General features: G+C 41.5%; 1 protein-coding gene across 1 annotated transcript; it reads right to left on the reverse strand.

Moving 5' to 3' along the window:
- Positions 1-602: 602 nt before the first annotated feature.
- LOC111609490 (NLR family CARD domain-containing protein 3-like) lies at positions 603-9,941 on the reverse strand. The gene is made up of 10 exons (XM_023338236.1): positions 9,853-9,941; positions 9,617-9,718; positions 8,384-8,466; positions 7,833-7,918; positions 7,458-7,683; positions 5,503-7,294; positions 4,495-4,668; positions 4,118-4,291; positions 1,509-1,555; positions 603-1,359 (listed from the first exon to the last, which is right to left on the reverse strand). Exons 1-10 carry the CDS (start codon positions 9,939-9,941, stop codon positions 830-832), a joined length of 3,303 nt encoding a protein of 1,100 aa, XP_023194004.1. The 3' UTR covers positions 603-829.
- Between the last annotated feature and the right edge of the window lie 729 nt (positions 9,942-10,670).

Genomic DNA, 10,670 nt, shown 5'->3' on the forward strand with positions numbered 1-10,670 from the left:
GGTTTATTCACTAAAAACAAGTTTACATTTTGTTATCAGATTTAAATGTAAAATATAGCAGAGATGCAGCGATCAGACCTTTTCTGTCCAACACTGATCTCCAGTTTTCATTCTGCTCTGATCTTCCAGTTCCTGGGATTTTTCCTCCAAAGAGAAAAATGTTCTGCAGGTTCTGAGTTTCAGGTAGAAGTTCTGAATGAAACAGAAAATATGAAGATTTTCCCACTTTAGGCTTCAAAGCATTGACCTCTGACCTTCATGGGATGGGAATGTTTTACTTTAAATCAGGACTTTCTGAAAGGCAGAGTTGATGAAAAAATCTTTTTAATGAAAATATTTAAATTTGAACAGGAAAAGAACAGAATGAGCAGCAAATGAACCAAATGCAGAAGAAAATTTTTTTTATTTAAAACACATGAAGAAAAACTGCAGCAAATTTACAAAAGGAAGATTTAATATTCAAATCTGACATGTTGAGAAAAATAGGAGCCGATAGAAACAGAAAATGATCAGTGATTGAGAAAAACTGATCAACATTTCAATGAAATCTGATGAATGAAAGGAAAAAATAAGAGAAACAACATCTTGAAATTCAGTGTGAAGCTTTGACTGGAAACAGACAGGAAAACATGAGGATCCTGGAATAATCCTGGAATAATCCTGGAATAATCCCAGCTTCCATATTTAAAGGACTGGAAGAAGAAAAAGTTTACAAGGACTCAATCAGAATTGTTTCACCAAGAAATAGATTGTAGAGACTGAACTATCTGTTCAACAGTGAGAGAGTTTCTCTGACAGGAGGAAAATCTTTAGACTCTTTAGACTCAACTCAGCACAGAAACACTGAAGAGGAACCAGAACTGAACCAGAACCAAAATCCAGGAATCAGAGGTTCAGTGAATGTGGTGTTGAAGGTGTGGAGGAGGATCAGTGAGTCAGAGGAAACTCTGTAGAAGGACAGAATGCCAGCAGGACAGTCCACATACACTGCTACTCTGTTAGAGACAGAGGAGGAGGAGAGAGGAGTTTCTATCTTATTGTGACAGACAGAGTAACCATAATCAGAGCATCTCAGACTCCAGGAATGATCATTCAATCCAAACCAACAGTCTCCACTGTATCCTTTCCTCCTGATTCTTCTGTAACTCACTGATATATAAACTCCTCCTCTCCACTCGACCTCCCAGTAACAGCGACCAGTCAGACCAGTTCTACACAGCAGCTGATCCCAGTTATCAAATCTTTCTGGATGATCAGGATATGACTGAAGCTCCTTCACATATGTCACCTTCCTGTTGTCTTCAGACAGTTTGAGTTTTCTGCTCACTGTGTTTGTGTCGATGGTGAGTTGACAGGAATCTGATGGAGAGAACAAACACAATCCAGCTGCAGTTATTGATCATTTATTGACACTTTGATGATGACTCCTGAATGAGTGATGTGACAGTTTGAAGATGGTTGAATGTGAGCTGCTTTGTTGTCATGAATCAGATGAAAAACACACTTACATCTCCATGGACCTGGTGTCAAGAATCGGACTCCAGCAGGCTCCACCCTGAAAGGAGGAGGGGGGTCAGACCATCAGTCTCTTTCAGCAGCAAACATGGACATTACATGTCTCTCAGACACACATTGTCCTCCACTGAGACAGGAACAGTCCAACATTTTTATTGCAAACTGCAGTGGATGTAGGAAGGACAGTTGGTGCTGCTGCAGCACAACTCATTTCTCCAAACACAGGAAAAGCTCCAACAGAGAGGAGAAAGGAAATCCCTCAGTAACAACCTGAAGAAACTCACTGAAGCCTAAAAGGACATCAGGAAACTAAGGAAACATTTCTGGAAGCTCAACCTGATTTAATAATCAGCATTAAAATACAATCAATCTAAACTCTGACACAACACCTAGATACCTGTTCCATCCACACTCCCACACACAGATGAAGGAATGAAACACTAAACAGCCCTGCTGCTGAAAACCTGCTGTGGCCTCACTGTAATATCCAGAAATACAAACATTAAAAAGGAGAAGCTGCATCACATTCAACAAAGAGTTCAACAAGAATCAAAGATTTGATCTCTGAGCTCAGACTCACAAACCAGGGAGAGGCTTCCATCATCACACACCTCTGACAAACACCTCCAACCTTTCAGCACTTCCTCTACCAACCAACACCACCAGGTGGCGCTGCTGCACACATTTACAATGAGACCAAGAAGAAGAAGCAGCATCCTGAATCCAGCAGCTGCAGTAATGGCTTGTGAAAGTGTCCAAGGAGCATCTGGAACCAGAACCAGCAGATCCAACAGTCCAGAGAGTCTTTGTTTGCATCTTTCCTCTCAGATTTCCAAGCTGCTCTGAGAGGGGAATGACATCATCACCCTATTGATGATGTCACGCTCTGATGTCACTGATCAGGAGCTGCTGGACTTGTACATTTCCAGCATGGAGGACAGAGAAGATCTCAGCTCTGATGAGGAGCTGGCCTGCCTTCAAACTGATTCAGGGTCAAAGAAATATTTCCAGATGAAGTCAGACTAAAATGTTGGATTGTCCTGCTGTTGCAATCAGAGGCCAAGAAGAAGCTTCAAGTTCTTCTCCTGTTCAGCTCTACGTTCCTGTCAGAGACTTCAGCTCCTCATGAGGAGAACAACTAAAGCCTGGAACAGACTGACACTAACATCCTGACATCTCATCCCTGAACAAAGCTTTGCAGCATCAAGGTGACTCTTAGCGCCATATATGGACAGATTTCCTCTAAAGGGGGCGGAGCCTGGATTGGAGGAACCAGCAGCAGCTTCCAGGAACAAACCTTGGGAACCTCTGGAGGAGAACATGGAGATGAGATTCCTGCTTTAATCAGTGGATTCATTGATAGAAAACATGACGACTGAAATATCTGAGAGCTGCAGCTCCATTTTCTACAGATCTGCTGGAACATCAGATAGAAATGAAGAATTTCATCATTTCACATCAAATCTGTTCATCTTCCACAGAAACAACTGAATTATTGACCTGAACTGGTTCTAAAGGTCTGGATGGTAAAAACATCAATTGTTTTTATGTCTCATTAGTTTCCAGAAAGAGTTGAAATGTTTCAGAAGCTTTTATCCAGCAGCTCAGTAAAGATCTCTCCTCTTTCCAACCTGATTTAGTCCATGAAGCAGAACATCTCTGCTGCTGCAGCAACAGGAGGAAACTTCTCCAGCTCTCAACTTCTACACTCTGACTGCTTGGAAACAGATCAGGGAGGAACAGCCTTTTCTCCAGGCTGCCTCCTCCTGACTCTAGCGCCACCTACTGGCTGTTCACCAGAGGTGGAGAAACAACTCAAACAATGTACTGAAGTAAAAGTACAAATAAACAGACAAAAATGTTCTCTAGTAAAAGAACCACATTAACATTTTTACTTGAGTAAAAGTAAGAAAGCATGAAAAATATGTTTAATATCTGCTGAAGTTGTTTTAAAACCTGACAAACGAGCCTCATGGGAACCAATATTCTAATTTATTGAATATGACTGTAAATGTAAATATGAGATGGAGATTATTCACATTAATTCAGTAACCAGGATGTGGAGGAGTTTAACGTTACTGGGACATTCATGGCAGGAGACGCTGCGCTCCATGCGCCCCGACCGCAGTAATCAATGTTACTGCCAGTTCAGCTGCTTACAACTATTTAATTGTTTTATTTATTGCAGTCGATTTAAACTAGAAGCTGGTAAGTTTACATAAAACTTCTCTAACCTAAATCAATTTAACACCCAAAACTCAGACAGCGTTTAGCAGCTTAACTTTCCTCGATATGTTTTTCAGATTTGATGGTGAATTTTTGAAAGCTAGCAGTTCATGATATCAGGGAGGCAAAGGCGGCACCAGAATCATTGATTACTTTCAAACTAACCAACAAATCAAAAAGCGCAAAGCGACTTGGATGTATATATATCATTATTCTATATTACGTCTCTCTATTTAGATGAGACGTCTAAATATTGAATTATCAAATTAAACATTCAGCTTCAAACTAAATGTTTCCCAGCAGACTGACTAAAGACATTTCTCCCTCTTCCTCCTCTATCAGACCTTCTCTGCTCCTGCAGCAGGTTCCTCCATACCTGAGAGCTTCCAGTCTCCAGTGTGGATCCTTCAGTCCAGCCGACAGCAGCTTCAGTCCTGAGTCTCCTGGATGATTGTAGCTCAGGTCCAACTCTTTCAGATGGGAGGGGTTGGAGGTCAGAGCTGAGGCCAGAGAAGCACAGCCTTCCTCTGAGACCAAACAGCCTGATAAGCTGCAGACACACAATTCATCACATGATGAGAACATGAGAACATTGAGGTAGAACCCAAGTTCTGAACTGATTGCTGGCGGATGGATGGATGGATGGATTTGTAACATGTTGAATAAATAAGAAAGCCAAGCAACTGCTGGGATCTGTAATAATGTTTCTTTTTGCACCTAAGATGCAGCAATTTGTCAAGTGCCCAGAGTTACCTGAGAGTTTCCAGGTTGCAGTTTGGACTCTTCAGTCCAGCAGAGAGAAGCTTCACTCCTGAATCCTGCAGGTTGTTGTTACTCAGGTCCAGTTCTCTGAGACTGGAGGACTGGGAGCTGAGAACTGAGGACAGAGCTTCACAGCTTCTCTCTGAGAGGTTACAGTAACTCAGTCTGAGGAGACAGAGAGAAAAATCTGTTGTTAATCACTTCTTAAAAAAATAGTATTTTTCTATGTTTTTCTTGGACAGAGAAGGACCTATCTTATTTTACACATATTTACGTTGCCTTTTGTTGTGAAATGGTTCATTCTATAGTTAGTCCTCCAGCCTTAAAGGACAGAACCACAGGCAACAAGGAGGCTAGAAATAGAATTATAAAATTCCACAAATAGCTAAATTAGTACAATTTATATTTTAACATAAAGAGGAGAAGTTTTGCTGGTTTTATATGTAATATTAATGTTCAGCTGCTGAAGTAAGTCTCTGTCTCCTTTACACATCCCCCCCAGTGAGACAATTTGAAGAGACAATGCACCAATATATAAACTGAAACATCAATCCATCCATTTTCTTACACCCTTGTCCCTAATGGGGTCGGGAGGGTTGCTGATCTCCAGCTAATGTTCCAGGTGAGAGGCGGGGTCACCCTGGACAGGTCGCCAGCCTGTCGCAGGGCAACACAGAGACGCACAGGACAAACAAACATTCACACACACACACCTAGGGAGAATTTGGAGAGACCAATTAACCTAACAGTCATGTTTTTGGACTGTGGGAGGAAGCTGGAGAACCCGGAAAGAACCCACACATGCACAGGGAGAACATGCAAACTCCGTGCAGAAAGACCCCGGGCTGGGAATCGAACCCAGGACCTTCTTGCTGCAAGACAACAGTGCTACCAACTGCACCACTGTGCAGCCCTAAACTGAAACACTAATATATATATTTACCTCATCATTAGCATATTTCTATCAAAAATAACTGCCTAAACAATCAGTGTCCTTACAGAGCTTTGTTGGAGGCTTTAACCACTGGCAGCAGCCTCAGAAGAACCTCCTCTGAAGCAGAGTATTTATTCAGGTCAAACACATCCAGATCTTTTCCTGATGACACTAAGATGAAGATCAGAGCTGACCACTGAGCAGGAGACAGTTTATCTGTGGAGAGACTTCCTGAACTCAGAGACTGTTGGATCTCCTCCACTAGAGAACGATCATTCAGTTCATTCAGACAGTGGAACAGATTGATGCTTTTCTCTGCAGACACATTCTCATTGATCTTCTCCTTGATGTACTGAACTGTTTCCTGATTGGTCTGTGAGCTACTTCCTGTCTTTGTCAGCAGACCTTGTAGGAGTCTCTGATTGGTCTGCAGTGAAAGTCCCAGGAGGAAGCGGAGGAACAAGTCCAGGTGTCCATTTGGACTCTGTAAGGCCTGGTCAACAGCTCTCTGATGGAAATCATTTAGTTTAAGTTTATTAAAAAATGAAGATTTCTTAGATGTTTGTTTCTCTCCCATCAAGATGACCCCAGAGTTGATGAAGGTCAGATGAACATGAAGAGCAGCCAGAAACTCCTGAACACTCAGATGGACGAAGCAGAACACCTTGTCCTGGTACAGACCTCTCTCCTCTTTAAAGATCTGTGTGAACACTCCTGAGTACATTGAGGCTGCTCTGATATTGATGCCACACTCTGTCAGGTCTGATTCATAGAAGATCAGGTTTCCTTTCTGCAGCTGATTAAAAGCCAGTTTTCCCAGAGACTCAATCATCTTCCTGCTCTCTGGACTCCAGTGTGGATCTGTTTCAGCTCCTCCATCATACTTGACCTTCTTCACTTTGGTCTGAACCACCAGGAAGTGGATGTACATCTCAGTCAGGGTTCTGGGCAGCTCTCCTCCTTCCCTGGTCTCCAACACATCCTCCAGAACTGTAGCAGTGATCCAACAGAAGACTGGGATGTGGCACATGATGTGGAGGCTTCGTGATGTCTTCATGTGGGAGATGATCCTGCTGGCCTGCTCCTTATCCCTGAATCTCTTCCTGAAGTACTCCTCCTTCTGTGGGTCATTGAACCCTCTGACCTCTGTTACCATGCCAACACACTGAGGAGGGATCTGATTGGCTGCTGCAGGTCGTGTGGTTATCCAGAGGAGAGCAGAGGGAAGCAGTTTCCCCCTGATGAGGTTTGTCAGCAGAACGTCCACTGAGGTGGACTCTGTAGCATCAGTCAGGATCTCCTTGTTGTGGAAGTCCAGAGGAAGTCGACTCTCATCCAGACCATCAAAGATGAACAGAACCTGGAAGTGTTCAAAGCTGCAGATTTCTTTGGTTTCACTAAAGAAGTGATGAACAAGTTCCACCAAGCTGAACTTTTTCTCTTTCAGCACATTCAGCTCTCTGAAAGTGAATGGAAATATGAACTGGATGTTCTGGTGGGCTTCGTCTTCAGCCCAGTCCAGAGTGAACTTCTGTGTTAGGACTGTTTTCCCAATGCCAGCCACTCCCTTTGTCATCACTGTTCTGATTGGTTGATCTTTTCCAGGTGGGACTTTAAAGATGTCTTCTTGTCTGATTGTTGTTTCTGGTCTGTCTGGTTTCCTGGATGCTGTTTCAATCTGTCTGACCTCATGTTCATCATTGACCTCTCCAGTCCCTCCCTCTGTGATGTAGAGCTCTGTGTAGATCTGGTTCAGAAGGGTTGGACTTCCTGCTTTAGCAATCCCCTCAAACACAGACTGGAACTTCTTCTTCAGACCAGATTTAAGTTGATGTTCACAAACTTGAGCAAAATGTCCTAAATTAACACAATAACAATAATCAGATATGAAAAAAATCATTTTTTGAATTTGATTACATCACTTTTGAAGATGTTTTGCATAAATGTGATTCCATCTCTTCAAATTTCAGTAAATGTGTAATTTATCTTTCATTTTAAATCTTTGTAGAAATCCTCTTACTGCTCTGCAGACGGTCAGCCAACTCCTCCTGCTTCATCCTCCGCAGGACGTTCAGTGTGATCTTCATCACTGCCTCTCTGCTGCTCCTCCTCTGTTCTTCATCCTCACCTTCCAACCCCTCATCATCTCTCTGACTCTCTGAATATTCTGGGTCATTTGGACTCAGAACCTTCTGGATCTCTTTCAGTTCTTTCTTCACAAAAGTGACAATATTGTCCTCCAGCAGCTGGAACAGAATAATAGATGAAGGAAACATCATAAGCCAAACACCAGATGGATGTATGACAGACTGACAGTCCTCTGGTCTACAAAGAGCAGCATGAAGGTGACTTTGAACAGAACTCATGGAAAAGTAGTTCTTGTACATGCACAGACCATAAATATGGAGTCCAGCTGTCTTGGATGCTGCTGGGCAGACGGACCACTGGGAACCTCTGAGCTCTGCTGGCCCACTCTGTGGAGGAACCAGGAACAATTAGGAAGTCAGGAAATATTCATCCATCAGTATTCACAGATGGAATCACCAGGAGCTTGACATTAAAATTCCATAAAGCAGAAAAATAGAGCATCACATAAAAATAATATAAAGAAGTTAGAGGGAAGATTAACTACAACAATGGAGACCAGTAACACCAGAAACACCCAGTAGGCATTTCAAAAAGTTGGTACTGAAAGTGGACTTCTAACAGTCCACACTGTCAGCAGATCTGATGCTGGTGGAGACAGTTTCCCAGAGCTTGGGGACAGTGGAAGTGAAGGCTCTGTCCACACAGGTCTTCAGGACAGTGTGGGACATCCATCAGGTTCTGATGACTAGATCTGAGGTGATGTGGACATGGAGGATGTCATGGAAATATCTGACATGGAGCCAGGAAGCAGAAGAACATCATCATCAACACCCCAGTGATGAAGATAATATGGTGGTCCATGAGATTTCAAGTCAATCTTATGATTCATTGAATAATTACTTTTAAAGGACACACAGCTGGGTTCTGGTTCTTCTTCTTGTGTGAAACTCTGATGGAACCTGGTAAAAAAAAAAACTCTAAAAACTTTCTGTGGAGTTCTGTTTTAAAGATTAATTTTATTGTGACCGTTTGTAAAATGAAAAGAGCTATGAGACACAACAGAACCAAACAAATTGTCAACTTGATGTTTTAAATGATTCCTATCAGAACCGGTCCAATCCTCCAACATGTTCCTGATCATTGATCCTCCTGAATAATGTCCAGCCTTCTTTAAAGAGCAGAAAGATTTGTTTCTGAGACCAACATGTTGGTTTGAAATGACTGAGAGACGTTTGGTGATCTTAGTGTTGAGCTCTGACATGGAGAAGAACCAGGAATCATTTCCACTCTGACCATCCAAGGAGGATCTGATGGAGCTTCAATCAGAACCAGATGGTCCGTTAGAGACACTGAAGCCCACTGCTCAATCACATCTACAAGATAATTTATTTAGCTTAACTGCATCATATTGGATGATGTTTGAAACATGGAGATGTAATTATAATCATGAAATTAATTCATGGTAAATTTTTGTGTTAATGTTAATATTGTACAAAATAAATGAATAAATTTGTTTTGAAAAAATAAGTTGATGCAAAACAGAATAAAATTCAATTAAATGTTTGTTATTCAAAGGTCATGTCAACATAATAGTTTATAGAATTGTGTCCTGGTTTAAAAGTGAGTTTATTCTGGTTAATTTTTTCCGGGATTCATCAGCAATAATTGCTTATGTATGGTGTCAATAACTGGCCAGTAGGGGGCAGTGTCATTACCTGAATGATGGTTAAATTGATCTCAGGGAAACATCAGACCTAATTTTAAGACTTCTGTAAACTAGATGGACGTGTAGAACCTCTGGGTAAAGATTGTTGATCTAAATGGACCTGATTAATACTCAAGTTATTTAAATATTTTTTACAGTAGCAACAATTCATTTGGACTTTACTGTCTCCATGGTATCATGTTATTATGGAGACATCAATGTTATTTATGTAATGCATATGAACAAAAAATAACCTGAAATTCATTCTAATGTTTTCATGACAACAGAACCCAACAGAACTTGTTATCATCACATGGCCACAATAACAGATATAAACTGAACAGTTACAGCAGTTAGAAACAGCTCACCTCTCTGATGGTGGAGATCCAGGAGATTTAAATTCAATGAGATGACCCTTTGACCTGTCGCTCTTAAAGGACACACAGCTGGGTTCTGGTTCTGGTTCTGGTTTGAGTCTCTGATGGATCCTGACAGAAACATGATAATTAAAACTTAATCAGCAAAGAGGAGCAGCAGCAGCTTCATCACCACGTCTGTTCTGGCCTGATATAGTGAACGCTGTGTGAAAAGGGCTGTGGACAGTTAGAGATGGTGACCTCACCTCTGACCTTTGCTCTGGCTCTCATCTTCCCCACACAGAGTGGTTTTAGAGGGAGGGACTCCCTCCTCTCTGTCCTCACACTGATCCATGCTGCTGAATTCACATCAGCTTACACACACTTTCTACCTTCACCTGCAGAGGAAACACACATCATTCATCTGCACATCAACTCTGATCATCTTTACATCATTAGAGCTGGAAAAAGATCAGCTGCTCCTCCTCTGATTGGCTCTTCTTCTCTGCTTCATATCAGTGTCAGGTGAATGCAGTCAGACAGCAGAGAGGCAGAGGAAGCTGCCATCAGCTGCTGCACTTCTACTATCAGTCCACTAGATGGAGACATGGAGCAACATTTACATTCACTGATTCAACCTGAACAAGTCTTATAGTTCACAATTATTAATTTCTACAAGTGGATTATTCGCTCCATTAAAGATGAACTATTTAATCATCTGACTGAATCAAACCCATTATAATAATATTTTTATTTTGAAAGGAAGCAAAAGGAAACTGTTGCTGACGTTAATGGTGGAGACTAGAGTTCGGTACCAGGAAATAAAAACATGAATCAGTTCGGAGAAGAAAACAGTGAAACATCAGCTGTTCATCATGTTGTTTGATTCCAGTTCATCAATAATCTAATAATCCTGTAGATTAGCCTTCAAACAGCAGAGATATTAAAGTTTCAGCTGAAATCAGAAGTGAAACTTTTCTCCAAACGTCAGAGATTAGAAACAATCAGGAAAAAGTTAAAGTGATGAAAAATTCAAGAAATAAACAAATCAAACTTACAGTTTGTTCAAACGATCCAAAGAGTT

The sequence above is a fragment of the Xiphophorus maculatus genome, chromosome 8 (assembly GCF_002775205.1).
Source record: "Xiphophorus maculatus strain JP 163 A chromosome 8, X_maculatus-5.0-male, whole genome shotgun sequence".
Taxonomy (NCBI): Eukaryota; Metazoa; Chordata; class Actinopteri; order Cyprinodontiformes; family Poeciliidae; genus Xiphophorus; species Xiphophorus maculatus.

What these genes read in the sequence shown, in the direction of transcription:
- LOC111609490 (XM_023338236.1), bottom strand. Translation starts at nt 9,941, where the DNA reads ATGGATCAGTGTGAGGACAGAGAGGAGGGAGTCCCTCCCTCTAAAACC. An exon ending in ATTGAATTTAAATCTCCTGG is followed by an intron (nt 8,467 to 9,616) that starts ATCTCCACCATC and finishes TCAGAGTTTCAC; the next exon opens with ACAAGAAGAAGAACCAGAAC. An exon ending in GGCTGACCGTCTGCAGAGCA is followed by an intron (nt 7,295 to 7,457) that starts GTAAGAGGATTT and finishes GTGTTAATTTAG; the next exon opens with GACATTTTGCTCAAGTTTGT.